The sequence below is a fragment of the Drosophila miranda genome, chromosome 4, assembly GCF_003369915.1.
Source record: "Drosophila miranda strain MSH22 chromosome 4, D.miranda_PacBio2.1, whole genome shotgun sequence".
Taxonomy (NCBI): Eukaryota; Metazoa; Arthropoda; class Insecta; order Diptera; family Drosophilidae; genus Drosophila; species Drosophila miranda.
This window is the reverse complement of record NC_046677.1, coordinates 9,827,478-9,845,660: the sequence shown is the minus strand read 5'-3', so window position 1 is coordinate 9,845,660 and position 18,183 is coordinate 9,827,478. Positions and strand designations below refer to the sequence as shown.

Below are 18,183 nucleotides of genomic sequence, written 5' to 3'. Positions count from 1 at the left end.
AAATCTAGAAATTCAAAATAAAATTGCTTGAAAATCCTTTTTTTTTTGGCAGCAGCAGCATAAAGAGACAAAGACAAAGACAGTCGGCAGTTAGTTAAATGATAGTTTTTAAAGGAATAATCTCTCTGATTGCTCGATACTCACTTGTCTCACCGGTGGTACAGGTCGCTGGGGCCGAGGGCGGACCCCGTCCAATATTGTTCACGGCTATCACATAGAACTCGTATTCCGTATAGGGACTCAGAGCACGCACCACATAGTACATTGTGATGATGCCACTGATCTCGCTGAAGGCCTGATTGGCATTCTTCGGCTTGTATTGGATCACATAGTATTGCAGGTCCTCGGGACCCTTGTACGACCACTCCAGACGCACCGAAGTGGCGGTCACCTCAGAGATCTGCACATCGGTGGGGGCTGTAGGAAGGGCTGTAGATACACGAAACATGAGATACATTTCTCTTCAAAAGATACTCCTACTTACATTGCACTTTAACCACCGAAACGGAATCGATATTCCCCAAAGTGGAGGCCGCAATGCAAGTGTAATTGGCGCTCTCTTGAATGTTGATCAACTGCAGGACATTCCTACCAATTGGCATCTCGTTCTCCGGTGTTAGATCAAGGGCACCTAAAGGATGTATAGGATATTATATCATCATTTCTATATAGAATTGCATGGGACTTGCCCTTCATCCACTTGACATGCGGCATTGGGGATCCTACAGCAATGCAGGATAGATTTAGGTTTGCTCCCAGCATCACCTCACTGATGGCCTCTGGCGGGCGCGAAAAAGTGGGCGGCACACGACGTACTTTCACATACAAATTGGTGGCCTTCGAGTGCTCGGTGCCCACTGAATTCTCGGCCACACATTCGTATTTTCCTTGGTCCTCCTCGCGACTGTTTTCGATTTGCAAGAAACCTGGAACAAAAAAGATGAGAAGAGATTCGTTAGATGGGTTATAAAAGGGTTTTAGAGATTATTTTATTATCCGTGCTTAGAAAAGCTACCTGTTCTCAAAGAACACCTATCCTAAGCCTCAACCAATTGGTATTCCAAAAGAAGATCTATATCAAAGCCTTTAAACCCTTTTCTCTACCTGTTCCTGTTCCTACCTAAACCACCTTTAAAAGTCCTCATTCTTTCATCGCAGAACTCACTCTCCACCGATCACTCTGCCAGTAAACATCATGTTTATTCCATTCCTAATACTAGCCCTCGCCAGCTGCGTGATGAGCAGCACCTACATAGACGTCAACCATCACATGGAGACGCCGCCCATCTATGACACTCGTCCTCTGAGCGAACAAATGGAGATGATTGATCTTTTGGATTTGGGCGATCGTCCTCGACGTCAGGCACAACCGAATCTCCACAATTCTGCCTCCAAATTTCTGCTGGAAGTCTACAACGAAATCAACGAGGGACAAGAACCCGAAGAGGTGCTCCATCAGCGGCACAAGCGATCCCTGGATGATGACATACTGATATCCAATGAGGATCGCCAGGAGATTGCCAGCTGCAACAGCATTCTAACATTTTCGAGTCGTGTCAAGCCAGATGATCATTCGAGTGACTTGGACCTCCATATAACCTTCAATACGAATGATGTGCCAGCGGATCTGACACTCGTTCAGGCCATGCTAAGGGTCTACAAGCAGGAGAGTCTAGTGGACAGGAGAGACAACATGACGGTGTCTATTTACAGGAGACTCGACAATCGACCGGATTACTCCTACCAGATTCTGGGTTCCGTAAACACCACAACCAGCCATAGAGGATGGTTGGAGTTCAATTTGACTCCCACTCTGAGGACCTGGCTGCTCGGAAGAAGCCTCCAGCAGCGTCACGAGCTCCGCTTCTCCATTGGCGACTCTCATCTGAGCACCTTTGCTGCTGGCTTGGTGCCCCCTGCGGCCAGTCGCTCCAGCCAGGAACCCTTCATCGTGGGATATTTCAATGGACCCGAACTCCTTGTCAAAATACAGAAACTCCGCTTCAAGCGGGATCTGCAGAAACGCAGGGCCAACAGCCCGCCCAAACGTCCCCCGCCACCGCCCATGGACCTGTACAAGCCACCACAATCCTGCGAGCGTCTCAATTTCACGGTGGACTTCAAGGAGCTTCAGATGCATAACTGGGTGATTGCCCCCAAGAAATTCGAGGCATACTTCTGCGGCGGTGGCTGCAATTTCCCGCTGGGCACCAAAATGAATGCCACCAATCATGCCATCGTCCAGACCCTGATGCATCTAAAGCAGCCGCATCTGCCCAAGCCCTGCTGTGTGCCCACGGTCCTGGGATCGATTACCATACTGAGATATCTCAGTGAGGACATAATTGATCTGACCAAATACCAGAAATCTGTGGCCAAAGAGTGTGGCTGTCACTAGGATTTCGGGGGCACTTTTATTTAAGATAATTTTAAGCTATGTTTTAATGTAAATAAATCTATAAATTGGTTTAAGAAATCTTTGCAATTTTCTATCAAATCAGTTCGTTTATGGTGGAGAATCTCTTGTACATTTTTGGAGTAGTTCCTTTACAAATTCTTGCACTTCATGGAACGTTTTCATTAGCCAAAGTTCTAGACATCAATTTCTCATTTACATTTTTCCGCTATACCTTTTATGTGTGCATGTTACGACCTTTGGGGTCGTACGAAGCATAGGTTTAAGGGTTTGTTGGGGGTAGTCATAAGATCTTAGATTTATCAATAAATTTGAAAGTCAAATGATGTTTGTTTATCTCCACACATCACTTTAATAGTCGAGGGCCCCGCACATTATCCTCAGTGCCTCATAAAAACTCTACCCGATTCACCTTGCTTTTCCATTTCCACATCCCACTCCGGGGAGTTCCTCCGCTGTGTGGCGGCGAAGCAACACATGGAAAATTAACACTTTTTATATGATTTTAAAGACCGTATAAATTTTACGACACTCTTCCACACACACACAAAGAGAGCATTGCAATCTCTTCGAAAAGTAAGACACCAGAGGGGCAGCAAGGCAGCCAGGCACACGCATCTATTAAATATTGGGGATATTCGCATTTCCGCTTTTCCGGGGTATTACGCTAATGTGAATGACACACACATGTCAGGGGGGCGGAGGAGCAGGGGCCTTGTGTGGGGCTTAGGCAGCAGAAGAGTGGGCCTTCGACGGGCGACGACAGGGGAAACCCATAAACTGCCTTCACTGTGGCATTATATTTATATGACTAATAAACAATGATATACGACAGGCGGAGAGCCCCGCACATGAAATTTACGCAAATACAATCAACAATCCACTCTCCATTCGCCACTCTCTCCAGCAGCTAATCTATTCAGAAGCTTTTAAATCAACATTTACGCATACAATTTTTCGTGGCACACAATTTGTTTAATAGCCCGCTGGCCATTTGGTGCTGATTTTTTTTCCTGTGAGTGGGTATATCAAAAGGCATAAAGTTATGGCATTTGATTGCGCTTTCTAATTAGTCTTTGATTATTATTTCAAAAGGGTAATGCCTGAGGAAATAATAAAAGTAGGGGAATCAAAAGAGAAGGGTATTTCAGTGGCCAAATGTTTAGATACCCTTGCGAATGTGGATTGCCATAGGATATAGCCATCCAAATGGAATTACAGTGAAAATTGTAGTACTATGTGAATATCTTTAAAACCTATTACAATTTTTCCTCCAGCACCTGTCTGATAGTCGATTGTTTCCTCTCTTCCAATGGAGCTTAGCAGAAGACAGCACAATGATCTTTCTTTCCATTTTCTATGCCAAAGATATCTTTAAAATCATGGAACCACACTTCATAGAGTATCAAAATGATTTGTTTTACTTGACTTTCAGCTAATGCCATCATTTATTTAACAAAATCTATACCATACGCGTATTTTCTGCCACAAAAATTTGAGGTGAGAATTTTGAATGAAACTAGAGTGAATTTTCCCCATTTTCCACACACACTCTCTCTCTCTCTCTCTCTCTCTCCGTGTGTTCAAAATTAATCTTGTTGAGTTCGATATTCAATTTTCTCTCTCATACGATTAATCAGGAACCTCAATTTAATATTCACATGCAAATATTTATGCGATATATGCGAATATGTGGGGGGTGTGTGTGTGTGTTTGCATAGGTAAGCGCAAATTTAAAATCTGCATGAAATATGACAATTAATTTGTGGAAAAATATGTCGACTTTTTCATACATATGCAATATTATCGTTTAATTATTTATTGCTGACATTTTGTACGTTACATGTAGGCCAGGAAAATTGATCTGGATTAAATGAAGTGAAGAGCTTAAATTTCAGAATTTTGTTTTGGTTTTACCTTAATCGTGGATAGTTTGCAATGGTTTATGAAAGAGTATTGAAGGGATATGCCTTACAATGAAGAGAAATAAATAGTTGTCCAATAGTAGCCCCAAAATTATTATAAAAATTCCAATCTATTTATAATATTATTGACTCTCGCTCATGCGTAAATTGTCTCTTAGTTGGCATGCCTGTCTGTTTAAATTAAAGCAATTCCAAACATCATTCACGAGTAATAAAATAAATAAAATATTCACGAAATGTGTCACCCTTCTACCCGAATAATATTGTATTATTGGAATGGGGAGTAGCTGCTAATACATATGTATAAAAGTGTCAAGTAAATAGCTCTGTAAAATGTTGCTGCATCGAGCAAAAAAATTTGGATTTACGTATATAAATAAGCCATGACAATAACCAGATACAACAATAGACCCTGGCTACAGTTGAGTGAATCATTTTAATGACTCGTGTTCTTGCGGCGCCAATAAAACAGATAGAAACCAGCGGCTGATGCCACAAGAGGAGATGCCTAAAGGAGTAAGAGTTTTCCTGTGGAAACAGAGGAATTTATTCACTTTAAAACTATTTTATTGGCTTCTGTTGGTTTTTTCATAATTAATTAATAAACAAATTTTGGTTCACAGTAGGAAAAAAATATACGAAAAATTATACAAATTTCTATAGCTTCTGTAACTGTAACCGAATTATTTTATGTGTGGCATCAATGTCTTGAGGATCAGCTGAAAGTCAGACAAATCTGGTACTTAATTTACTAAAATATTTAAGTACTTTCATTCATTCAAATCGAAACCCCTATAGAAAATCAAGGCGTACGTCCATGTCTATCCATTTATCAAAAGAGAAAAAGTCAACCTGTATGCTAAATGTTGCGAAATCGCTTTGCCGCACACCTAGAGCCATGTTTTTTTACGAGTATGTATATTTTTATTTACCTTTGCTCTCCCTTTTCATGGTAAAAGGTAAAAGAGCATGCAAGAAAAACAAGAGGAGGGCTTGATGACAATAATACCCTTTGCAGATCGATCGTTTCTATTGGATCTCTGAATGGGAAACCAAGGTCACAGAGGATAAGTATCTCGGCTCTAGCTCTCTCCCAGTGCGGCTTAGCAGCCAAGGGAGAGAATGAACTCATAGACAGTGGCACCATCTCTCTTTCTCCCCCACGCATCGCTCCCGCTTAGTAATATGGGATCAAAAACGATTCCCTTTTCTGCTTTGCAGACATCTCTTCTCTAATCATAATACCCCCTGGCAGGGTACCCAACACAACAACGAAACTACTACGAAAATGATGTATGCTGTAGGTAGATTGGTGCGGGGTTTTTTTAGTGCATGGCCATTTGGCTGGCTGGCAGTCGGGATGGATGTCGTGTTTTGTTGTGTGGTTTAACAGGGAGAGATGGGGGGGATTTACACTTTTATTTCATGCTTTCTGTGTTGCACAGTGGCCCACCTGCGACATGCATCAAAGTTGATTGTTGTGAAATTTATTGCAGACTATTCGTGGCTATACGACTGAACATTTATTACGCTTGTTGCACTTCCTGTTCCGCCATGTCATTCCATCCTCCTTTTTTTTGTTTAGGAATCGCTGAACCATTCAAAAAACTATTAAATGTTGCAGATATTTTTAACTTGCGCTGAAACCTTTTGTCATTAAAAAATATGAATGAAATGACTAGAAAAAGCAGTCAAAAAAAATAGCCAAAGAGTAGCAGGAGGAAAATGTTGATTAAAATTTATGAAGGTAAGTTTCATTAAAACTCTTGGGCTGCCTTCTGGCAGGAACATTAACATAAGCCACACACAGACGCTGAAGAGAGAGAGAGAGAGGGAGAGGGGGTCCCTGTGAAGCACTTTGCGTGTGGCCTCACTGTAGCAATAAAAAATTAAGCATAGCATACATCTGAGGGCACGTCGCCGTCTGTCCTCCTCCATCATCCTGTAAGTGATTCTACGTGTGTGTTTGTGTCTCTGTCGGTGTGTGCGTGTCCTACTCTTATGAAAATTAAAAATTCTTTCAAGCATCACATAAAAAAAGCATAGCAGCACCATCAGCAGCAGCAGCATAAACAAATGGACAACAGGGGAATGACAGGTGCACATTTTTATTTTGGGAAACGGTTGAGAACAGCAGAGAAATGTGGCATTGAAATGGGTATACCTCCCTCTCTGGAGGGGACATCGTCATCATAAAATTATGTTTGAATATGGTATTTGAAACGCAAGCTCGCGGTGAGACAACATTATATACAGTTTAAACATCACAAAGGAGACATTAGTACTGAAATAATGGAAGGAACATAGGATGCATCTATGAGAACGGACTAAGAGATTCCCAAAACATGTTGAAACAGATCAGAACAAGACCCTGGATGTGTCTGCTATAAAGATCTCTTCAGTGCTCCACATCTTTTATGACTTTAAGGACTGGTACTACAGATTTTTGATAGTCTTAAATATAATGCATTAATTATATTAATTACAACCAAAAAACATGAAAACTAGTCGCCATGTAGTGTGGATTATCTTTTAAACGGTATTTCCATCCTGTTTAACTCATTGTAAGACTGATTAATAATCTAATTAGAGATTTCCGAATAGCACCCTTTTTTTTTTGTTGTTGTGTCAATTGCAATCCTTTGGAAAATATGCACCCGTTCAGGGCACAAACAAAAGTGAAAGAAACCGCGAAGGCAAGCTCCCACAAAGCCCTTTCCACTGGCACTTTTTTTGATCCCCCAACAGCTTTTGTGGTGGCGTTAGCTGTGGCAAGACAATGGCTTTGCGTGTGTGTGTGTGCGGTACCGTGTGTATGTGGCATGCCACACAACTGCACTTCCGCTAGCGCAGTCATTTTCATATTTTGCAACTTCCGCTCGAGCACACAGAGGGCAAGGGGGAAAGAAAGGAGAGAGAGAGGCTTGCCCCTGCGTCGTGGCCTCAACCTCCGCCGCTTCGGAGAGCTTCCAGACGTTCGGTTCAGAGTTTCAACTGCTTGGCTGCACGCCCAAATGGGATTATTAATTTAATTACGCTTTAATTTAAGTAGTCGTCGTCGTTGTCGTTGTCGTTGTTACAAAGTGACATTTATGGCCAACCAGCCCCTTCTCCGGCCCCCCACATAAAAGTGGGCAAAGTTTTCAATTTTGGTAATGCAAGTGACGACGACTTATCGTCAACCGAAAAGAAACTTCAGCTGACCCCCAAACGAGGCGCTTCAGGTGGTGGGGGAGGGGGAGGAGAGGGTCTCCACGCTCTTCTTTCCATTACCCTTTTTCCCAATTGGGTAAAAGTCTCGTTCTAGTCATGCACATTTTGGCAATTACTGTCTCATTTTCAACAAAAGTGACTGTCAACTCTTTCGGGGTTACAGAAGGACACCAGGACAGCAGGACAGACGAAGGAATGTAGCGGAGCGGTGCGGAGTGGAGGAGCTCATAATTTAAGCATTAAACTTTTGCTCAGTAAAATGCTTTCAAGTTGAAAGACTGTGCTGTGCCTTAACTACAGTTTTACGGCTCAAGTAAATAATTGCGTGCAGAGAGACCCCCAGACCCCCACCCTCTTCTCATTCCCCAGGTTTTCGGTTGGGGGACCTGCCTGCCTGGTCACGTCAAGTGGCAAGGCGATTGTAATGATGGAGCCCCAGCAATTAAAGAGTTGTGGAGCCAGAGCGCGCAGGTCGTCACAGCTGCTGCCCCTTTGAGGCAGTGCCAGGCGAGAGGAGTGGCAGTCCAGAAGGAGGTTGCAGAGTGCCGCGAGACAGAGAGAGCTAAGAGAAAAGTGTTGCCACGTGTAAGTTTTCGAACAAAAGAAGGCATAAAAATGTCATATAAAAGAAATAAGACCATGTTGCAAGCTCAGCTTCTTTCGCCGCTCTCCGCACTCTGCCTTTCTCTATCCTTCAGCCTTCAAGCTGGTCTTCATCGCAGCTTTCCTGTGTGTGTGCGTTAACCCGCTGAGTTATATGGCCTCTATTTCTTTGGGGGGTTTATGCCCTATGAGCCAATCCAACTCAATATTCAGCTAGTTAAAACTTTAGTATCCACTTGAGGAAAATTGTGTTTAATTTAAAGAGTGGCCTGGCCTTTTATTGGGGCACGCGGACACTTGGCTGTTGGCTTTTGGGAGTTCAGAGGCTCTCTTAATGGACTGCGCTGGCAGAGCGTTTAAGGGCACATTAATTGTCAGAGATTTTAGACAACCATTAGTGGAAAGATAGTGTACAAAGTGGTGTACAGACAGTGAAGGCAATGAACAAAAGACTGCAGGAATTTTGGGAAGTAAAAGACTACTTTTGGAATGGGAAACATCTTTTTCCCTTAAAATTTCCAATGAATAATACAAATTGAAAGCCAAAGCACACATACGATTCTTTTAAGCTGCAGGAAGTACCGTCATGTACAACATGGTTCCCCTGATCCTAACAATGGCACACACACACAGCATTAATGCCTTCAATTGCTGTCCCGGCTGACACTTTTCTTTCGGCTGGAATACCATTTCCTTTGCCCATTAAGACAATTGGCTCTGGCGAAACCAATTTCTGATAAGCCTCTTTTGCTTAAAAGCCAAATTATGATATTTTCTACCCCTTTTGTATTTTTTTTTGCATTTTTCCAATAAGGGCACCCAACCCCAGAGAAAGTAATTTCCCCAGACGCGGAACCTTTCTGCACAGCAAAAAGAAAGTAAGAAAAAAAATAGCCGGCAAAGGTTTTTTTTTCTTTTTATTCCCTCCTTTATGCCTTTTTATTTAACAAAGCCCCTAAGGGACTATTTGGCGAAATAAAAATAAAGGTATAATATACTCAATATTATTGTCGCTGCGGGTCCAAGTCCGGGGCCTACCCTTTGACTTTGAGACTAAATTAACTACCAACTGCCATGCGGCATGGGGGCATGCGGCAAATGGCAATGGACATCCAGCAAGTAATTTTAAATAAATTATTTAGAAATGTATTTGTGCATTCAAGTGCGACCGTTGTCATTTGCCTTCTGCCAAAGGCGGCTCTCTGCAGAGTGGCGGAAAATTGGAAGCCCTAAGCAGGGGAAAATCTTAATAGGAAATATGGAAAAAATACTCTTCAATGTGGCAGGAGTTGATACGTTTGTTCCGGGGGAAATGACTCTGGTTTGTATGGTTCAACTTTTATTTAAATTATGGACAACTGGAACGTTTTTTCGAGGCACATGTGCTCAATTCTGAATGCTATTTTCACGAATTTAATATTTTCTCCTAAAATTTGAATAATCTTTTGGTATTTTTAATCTTTAAGGATGGAAAAAAGATTTTCCCAGGTATGCTGCCAGAAGTTGGACAATTCTTCGGTAAAAAGGGTCCACCAAAAGGTATAATATTTTGGAAAAAAAGCAGGTGAAATCTTTTGAATTAATAATATTTTTGGAACCTTTCAAACCATTGGAAAAATATTCAATATCAATCCCTGAACTATTTAAAGGGCATCTTGCATTGTACTTTTTCTAAAAAAGGCTTCTAAATGAATAAAACAACTACATCCTGAAGCTCCTTCCGCGAATGCGAATACTAATTTTCCTTTGATATAAAACTTTCCTTCAATTTTTCTTAAATATTTCAAGTCCTAATTCCGAATACCCCCTCTGCAAAGGACGAGGGTATAATAATCACATTATTATATATCCTGCGATTGGAACTACGACAAAGGACACACCCGCAGCCACACACAAAAAGGACGGGGGCCGAAAGGACCATAAGGATTGGTGGTGCTCCAGGGCTGGGTCGGCTCTGGAGACGGTTTTTATTAAAATAATAAAGTTCTAATTTAATTATGACGCGAACAAAATGAAGTACGAGTCGTCCTGGAGAGAGTTACTTTTCATTTGATAACTCACGTACCCCGCACACCAGTCCTGGACCACCTCGGAATATCCCTGCAGGCTCTAATTAGCAGGCGGCGGCCGTATAACCGAAAAATCAACGCGAAAATGGAAAGGAGGGACTGCTCCTCAGGGCAGGAGTACAATAAAGGACCATAAAGTGCTAATTGAATAAAACGGCACATGACTTGCATAACTTATCATGAGAGAGAGGGAGAGATAGAAATACTCGCATTTTCTCGCCACTTGGTACGTCATTGGCAAAGCAGGGAAGGACCAAAAGGATCTCTAGGAATAGAGCAGGACTCAACCCAACCCAAAGACCGTCCTCGCCCTGGGCATAATATTTATTTTCATAAATTTAAAGCATAGCGAAGAATGTTCCTCCTTCGAAGCAGAGAGTCAAGAAAAAAGGCAAGACGTTTAGAGACAGGCGCCCCAAAAAGGATATTTCGCTGGCGGAAATATATTTTACGTTTCGTTTAACGCGCCAAAGATGGCGCCAGTCGCTGCACTAGGAGGGTATCCTTTCGGGGGCGCGGACAAAAGTTACCCACCGGCCCACGTAAAACTAATTTAACCCGCAACGAACCCCCCCCCCCCCCCCTCCGCCCGCGCACTTTTTTGGCCACTTTGGTTCGTGTTGCGCCAAATTAGTCGACCTCCACATCCGAGGGAGCGAGAGAGAACACAGAAAAAAAAGGAAAGAATCCAACAAATATGCAGGGAGTATACATATACATATACATATATATAGAAACTGTACGGACAAATGATTTTACCTTGGGGAAATGCATGTAACAGTTTTTAATTTGCATTGCCTGAGGCCATCCACAAAAGGCGATGCGATGCGATGGATAGTTGGCTCTCGGTTTGGGCTTTGACTTCGGGGCTTGGGGTTTGGCTTTTAGAGGGTTTGGGCATTGCCTTTTGTTTAATTTGTGTTTGGGCGAATGGGGGAACTCTTCATAGAAGGAGAGTTTGGAAAGCCAGGATATGGTGTAGAGGTTTTTGTAGAGGAGATATGATGGGAAATAATAATGAAATGAGGAGTTTAATTGTGAGGAAAGGGAGGGTTACAAGATGACCGGAAAGAACACCAATGAGCGTAAAGAGTACTAGAGTTTTCAGAAGCTCAAAGTAAGACTAGTGTTGGATTGAAACATCGTGAAAATCAGAAAGTCCACAATCCCCCAAAGAGTAGAGGGAATTTGCACAGTCTTTGATCTTAATGTAGTTTGCAGGAGTTCAGGAAGGAATCAAATATGGGAATCGGAGGAGTCTAAAGTCTATTGAAAGACCAGTAAGTCCACCAATGACACGAATAAGGCACCATAGAAGGAGTAATGGAATCAGCACTGAGAATCGAAGTATAGTTTCTTGTTTCTAGGGAATCATAGAATTTTGTATTGCATGAGATAATTTCTGGAACACAAATTAAAGTCCTTAGGTTAAGTTTTAGTAGGGAAACCTTTTTTCTTAATTAAAGCCAACTGCTGCATTGCTGAATTGATTTCCAGAATAATTCCACATAAATACATACAATTTGTTTAAAATCTGATAAATATGTATATAGCTTTTATACTTTCGACCAAGTATGGGCTGAAAATATTCCAAGATTCTGTAGCTAAAAACTTAAAGAACTGATTTCTGGTTGATTATGTTTCGACAGCTAAATCATCGTCCCTTAAACTACGAGTTAAGCCTAGTTTTCCATAAATCTACCATATTTTTAAAGGCTTTCCTCAACTTTAAAAAACTCTAAACCTAGTTTTTCTTAAGCTCTTACTCTCGCTTGACCTTTCTGCTTATCTTTCGACTCGAATCCGACCTTTTTTGTGTTGAGACCTAAGCTGCCTCTCAAGTTAAACATCTGCCATAAAAAATGACTTTATCCCGCTAATCTTAGGGCATTTGAAAGTCAGTCGAGTGCTTTCATGGGGCCTTATCCATGGGGCAGTCCAAGGAGGGCCATAGGCTGTAGAGCTCCAGCAGTCAATTGTTTGGCGGGGGCCTGTCATTAAGCGTAAGCGACCATTTCATTAGCATTGCGGCTCCATAACCCAGAGCGAGGCCTGGATCCCCCATCCACATCCACGTCCACAGCATCCAGCATTCAAAATCCAACATCCAATGTTTTTTGTTATGCGGGAGTATACCGCCATGATGCTGCTGCCGCAGCTTCTGTTGCTGCTGTTGCTGTTGGTGTGTTTTCTTGTCATGCTCAACACGTTCCAATTGTTAAAGCCCGCCCTTCACCCTAGGACACTGGGGGGGCAGGGCCTTGCCTTGGCTTGCTCTGGTGGTGGTCATGTCGTCAAAACATTTGTCCGATCATCGCGTCCCATCAATGGCTGGCGCGCGTCCTGGCAATTGAAATGATGTCCTGCCGCCACTCCCCACCCCCTGCGCGTACACACCTTTTGTACTATCTCCCTGGCCTGGGTGGAACACCTTTTGTATCTGCCGTCGGATGGCTGCTCCCCACTCTTTTGGGGTTGTCAACGTGGCCGCCATTATTGATGTCGTTTTAAAAGGCACACTTTAATGCATATTAATGTCAATATTAATGTCAATATTTGAGCTTCTAATGACCAGAAAGCCCCTAGTGCTGGTCTGCGTTCTGCTGCTGCTGCTTATGGCAGCTTTTTTGTTTGTTAGTTTGTTTGATGTGTCCAACGAGGGATCAGCGTGTGCTCTAATGATGCTCTGACCTGTGACCTGACATTGAGTATATAATTATAATATTGCAGGGACGGTTGATTAAAGGACACTCGTAGGACATTTTGTTGACATTCCGAAAGTTTCCTCCACCCCGCTAGAAACTTTCGTGGAAGGTGGACCCCTGGACCCCTGAAACCCGTTTGTGTCGGGGGCTTCTGCTCTTCTGCTCTGCTCAAAAGTCAAACGTTAACTAAGCGCCCAAAAAACTTGTGACACAAAATGCGTCGAGGCGTAAGTAAACTCCTAAGAAATTCAAATGAGCGTAAGAAGGCAGCAAAGAGGGAAAACAGCAGCAGCAGCAGCGGCAGCGGCAGGAGGAAGAAAGGAGGAAAGAAAAGCAGATGGAGGAAGCCGCTCAAAAAGGTAGACTAGAATTTTAATAAATGAAGTCGCTTCACCTTTCAAGAACTTCCAGAACTCGAGGTAGCACAAGGTAGCAGTCAAATGGATGGATGGCCACCCGGCCGACTGCCCGGTTGGGTGGACAAGGCGTGGGCACATGTTGAATAGATGAAAGATAGGATGAAAAGAGTTCTTAAAGGTAGGAGCCATATCCTTGGCAACATTACTGTACTTGTGCCTTAAATTAAAGGTAAGGGAAGGTTAAGTGGTTCTCTAAGGGGTGACAAAAGCCGGCAGATAATCTCTTAAGGTGGCTGGTATTTTGTGACCCGCATTTGGATTGAGTTTCGAGAGGTAATTCTTTGAAGGCAGGGTGTGTAGCTTTTTTCTTGGTGCAAGCCTACATTTAAGTTTTGAAAAAAGGCTGTGATTTAGAGCTTATTCTATAAGGAAGAAACTTTGAAGGAAGAAAGGTTTTAAAGGTTCTAAATTCGTACGATTTCTGTGGATTAAATTAAAAGAATGCTCTCTAAATGTGTGCCTATATTTAAGCAGTCAGAAAAATACCTACAATAAACAGGTAATTATCTCGGGCGAGCCGAATGAGCCGAGGGTTGGCGCACGATCGAAGCTAGTGGGCTGGGGACCCCCTAGTTTATGAAAACTTTGAGAAGGATAGTAGCTTAGACTGCTAAATACTTATTATTTCTTACGCTATATCTCAATAGAATACTTTCTGACAGCACAAGAAAGAGAGCTATGTTTTCCAGGTAGTTCCTTAAGAAATAAAGAGTCACAGGTCCTAAATTCATACGATTTCAGTGATTAAATTTCAGAAAGAAACATTAAAAGAGAGCTACAATTCCCAGGTTTCTTTCTACATTCCACAAAAACGGCACTCTTTCAAAGGAGCCACCTCTCCTTCCACATTCCCAATCCAAGCTGAAGCTGAAGCCGAAGCTGTAGCTTAATTTGATTCAATTTCCTTTTTGTATAAAAAAAAGATGTATCCCTCCACAAAGGACAACAATGCTTCCGATTGTTCCATTGTTGGCGCGTAAGTCTATAAAATATATAGTAAAACTCTCTCTGTGGTGGAGGAAAAAGAGTAGCAGTAGCAGTAGCAGGACTTACCATCTTTGAGGGAATACCGTGGATTGCTCATATCAACCTTTGTCTGATTCTTAATCCAGTAAATGTTTGGCGTTGGATTGCCGATGGCTTTGCATGTCATGAGCACCGTGTGACCCACTTCAATGACGCGTGTGCCCGGTCCTTGGGTTATAACCGGAAAGCCTGCGGGTGTTTTATCGCCTGCAAAAAAACAGAAACAGAGAGAGTCACAGAAGGGGTTAAAAATTATTATGTTGCGAAAAAAATATACATACAAGTGGTGTACATACATATGTGTTAAGGATAGTAAAAGTGGGGACTGGGGCTCCCTGGATCTAGGAGTTTTTGGACAAACAATATGGTGTCCGGCCCCCTCTTCCTCGCTCTCTGTGCCACACAAAGTATTGTTTTACATGACTCTTTTATATACGGAAGTTGCCGTTTTCGTGTGTGTGTGTATGTGTGTGTGTGCGGGTGTTTTTTTTTTTTTTTTTTTTTTTTTTTTTTTTTTTTTTTTGTTGTGTGACTACAGGAAAGCTTCATGCCGACTCAGCCGAAGCCGAAGTGAGGGACTCTAACCGCTCTAAAACCAACCACACCTATCCCGGATCCCGGCGGTACTGTCGCGAGATATTACTTCGCCGGGGGGAGATGCCCGTAGGGCTCTTCTCTTAATAATCTCCTTTATCCTTTATCTCCTTGCATTGCGTGCTCTTTCTTCGCGACGCAGTTTGGTAGCCATAGTTACGGCCATGAATCTAATCGAGGCCCAGTTTCCTTCCGACTCCAGCAGGCATTCTGCCAGGTTTGACACCGCTGGCATTCTTCCAAGCTTGTTGCTTAGATCCTCTCGTTCTTGCCGAAATCTTGGACATTCGAAGAAGCAGTGCTCTGCGTCTTCGATGACCCCTGCGCAGACCACGCAGAAGGGGTCGTCCTCGTGCTTAAACCTATGCAGGTAGGCTTTAAAGCAACCGTGTCCTGTCAGCAGTTGTGTCAGGTGATACTCCACTTGTCCATGGCTACGGTTCAGCCAACTCTTCAGGTCTGGGATTAGCCTATGGGTCCATCGCCCTTTGCTGCTGTTATCCCACGAATCTTGCCATTGCAGGATTGTGCGCTGCCTTAAGGCACCTCTGGTGTCCTGGTCCGTAGTCCCCAGGGTTCGCTGTGCCCTGATTCCTGCGGCTTCTCTTGCCAGCAGATGGATGGGAATCATTCCTGCGACCACAAGTGCGGCGTCTTGGGATACCGTTCTGAATGCGCAACACACCCTCAGGGCACACAGCCTCTGGACTGCGTTGCATTCTCGGGCATATGTTTTATGCTTCATTGCATCAACCCATATTGGTGCAGCGTACATTAGCGTTGAGCCAACTACGCTCGCTAGTAGCTTTCGCCTTGGCTGTTTCGGGCCTCCGGTGTTGGCCATGATGCGGGATAGGGCCACTGCCGTCTTTCCTGCCTTGCTGCTTGCATACGCCATGTGATGCTTGAAGCTGAGTCTGTGGTCAATCATGACCCCCAGGTACTTCAGGCTTGGACTGGAGCTAATAGTGCAGTCTCCTACTCGGATCGTGACCGTCTCCACTACTTTCCTGCTGCTTATGAGCACCGCCTCCGTTTTGTGGGTGGCTAATGAGAGATCCCTCCCTGATAGCCATGTTCTGGCTCTCTCTACCGCGTCGTTGCAGATTTCTTCCGCCGCTTCTTTCTGTTTTGCCACTACGACTATTGCTATGTCGTCGGCAAAGCCTATCACCGTAGCGCCCATTGGCATATCCATCTTGAGGATTCCATCATACATGATGTTCCACAGCAGCGGGCCGAGGACCGATCCTTGGGGAACTCCTCCAGTGATTTGGTGCTCACGTGTCCCTTTATCCGTCTCATATATGAGCACTCGGTCTCTTAGGTAGTCCGCGATGATATTCTGCAGATACGGCGGTATTTGAAAGTTTCTCAATTCTTCTAGTATGTGATCCCAATTGGCAGAGTTGAATGCATTTTGGACATCGAGTGTTGCCACTATGCAATACTCTTTGGTCCCGTACATCCATCGGGTGCCCTCGATAGCTCGCTTTGCTATCTCACATACCTCGCCGATTGCGTCCACCGTGGACCTGCCTTTGCGAAACCCGTGCTGTCTCGGTGAGAGCTGACGCGTTACTGCCTTCTCCAGCCTGGTGTGGATTATGCGCTCGAGGATCTTACCCACTGTGTCGAGCATGCAGAGTGGTCTATAGGATGATGGCTCCTCGGTCGGCTTGTTCCCCTTGGGTAAGAGGACTAGCCGCTGTCGCTTCCATGGTCTGGGGAAGGTCCCTTCGGACATGCACGCATTGAATAAATCCACGTACATTTGTGGATTGGTCTCAATAGCCGTGCGGAGAACGGCATTTGGGACCCCATCAGGTCCTGGTGCTTTGCCGTTCTTGATCCGTTGTAGAGCTTCGAGGACTTCTGCTCCCGTGGTGGCTTCTATTTCAGGTGGCGGTATTCTATCCATCACCCTCTGGGCTGCCACTTTCTCTGGAAATAGGGTTTCTACTATGTTAACCAGCAGATCTGCACACATTGGCGGCGGGGGACTGAACACTCGCAGTCTCTTCATTACCAGCCTGTATGCGTAGCCCCAAGGGTTCGCATCTGCGTCATCGCAGAGCTTTTCGAAGCATTTGCGCTTGGCATCCTTGATCTGCCTTTTCAAGCAGCGTCTGCTTTCCTTATATTCTCCTTGGAGCCTCTCGAATTCCGGGGAACCTCTCGAACGCTGGTATAGTCGTCTTTTCCGCTGGCACTCCTGCCTGGCGCTACCTATTGCAGCGTTCCACCAATACGTTGGCCTGCGGTTGTTCAGGCTTCTTCTTTTCCTTAGCATGGAGGCATCACATGCTTCCAGCGTATGTATAGCCAGTTGGCGTGCTCTCTCGTCAGCCGTACCGTTGGTCTCGTAGTCCTCAAACATGGCCCGGACTATATCCGGCTCTAACGTTTCGGTCTTATAACCGATCTGCTTACCAATGAACGGGTTAGGTGCGCCCGTTTCCTGGATTTCACATATGAGGGCTTGGTGGTCACTCCCGGTGTATAAGCCACTAACTTCCCACGTTGTCCTGCGGCTGAGGCTGCTGCTCACGAACGTAAGGTCTATTATAGACCCCGTTCCAGCTCTGCCGAACGTCTGCTGTGTGCCTGTGTTCAGCAGTACGGCATCCAACGTCGCAAAGCATTCTAAGAGCGCCTGTCCCCTTGGGTTCGTTCTCGGGCATCCCCACTCCGTCGCCCAAGCGTTGAAATCGCCGGCTATGAGCGTAGGGTGTTTCTCCCGCGCATCTTCAGCAATCCTTTCCAGTGCCTGCGTCGCCTGCTGTAGGCTGAGGCTCGGGGGCAGGTAGCAGCTATATATGTGCACTCCATTTATCCGGGCTCTGGCGAATCCGTCTCCGACGTATGTTTGCAGTAGTTGCTGTGTGGGACTCGCACAGCTCCATATCGCTGCCTTCTTGCTCGAGTCAGCAATCCACTCTCCCGAGTTGCGATTCCGGTATTGCTCGCTTATGACTGCTACATCAATACGGTGCTCCCTTATGGTCTGGTCCAGCAGCTGCTGTGCCATCTCGCAGTGGTTGAGGTTTAGTTGGATGATTTTCATCTATCCTTCATTTGCTGCATCGCCTTTTGGTACTGCGGGCACCTCGAACTCGTCGTTTGGTGCTTCGGGTCCTTCACCCGGTGGCGCTTGCAAAGAATGCAACTTGGTTCGTCTTTGCAATCTTTGGCCTGGTGGTCGGCTCCTGC

At 44.4% G+C, this 18,183-nt stretch overlaps 2 protein-coding genes across 9 annotated transcripts in view; one reads left to right on the top strand and one right to left on the bottom strand.

Moving 5' to 3' along the window:
* The window catches only part of LOC108162108 (tyrosine-protein phosphatase Lar), a 160,694-nt gene that overhangs the window by 25,003 nt on the left and 117,508 nt on the right, over positions 1-18,183 (bottom strand). For 5 of the 8 annotated variants that reach the window (XM_033393463.1, XM_033393462.1, XM_033393465.1 and 2 more), the window contains 4 exons: positions 14,404-14,583; positions 690-926; positions 485-631; positions 154-429 (listed from right to left, as the gene is read on the bottom strand). In XM_033393463.1, the coding sequence (XP_033249354.1) occupies positions 154-429; positions 485-631; positions 690-926; positions 14,404-14,583 (840 nt within the window). Of the gene's footprint in view, positions 1-144; positions 430-484; positions 632-689; positions 927-14,403; positions 14,584-18,183 lie in introns of all 8 variants that reach the window. The other 3 variants (XM_033393464.1, XM_033393466.1, XM_017296679.2) reach the window with 1 other exon arrangement.
* LOC108162109 (protein screw) lies at positions 1,175-2,502 on the top strand. The gene has a single exon (XM_017296682.1). The coding sequence runs from the start codon at positions 1,196-1,198 to the stop codon at positions 2,396-2,398; it is 1,203 nt and encodes a 400-aa protein (XP_017152171.1). The 5' UTR covers positions 1,175-1,195; the 3' UTR covers positions 2,399-2,502.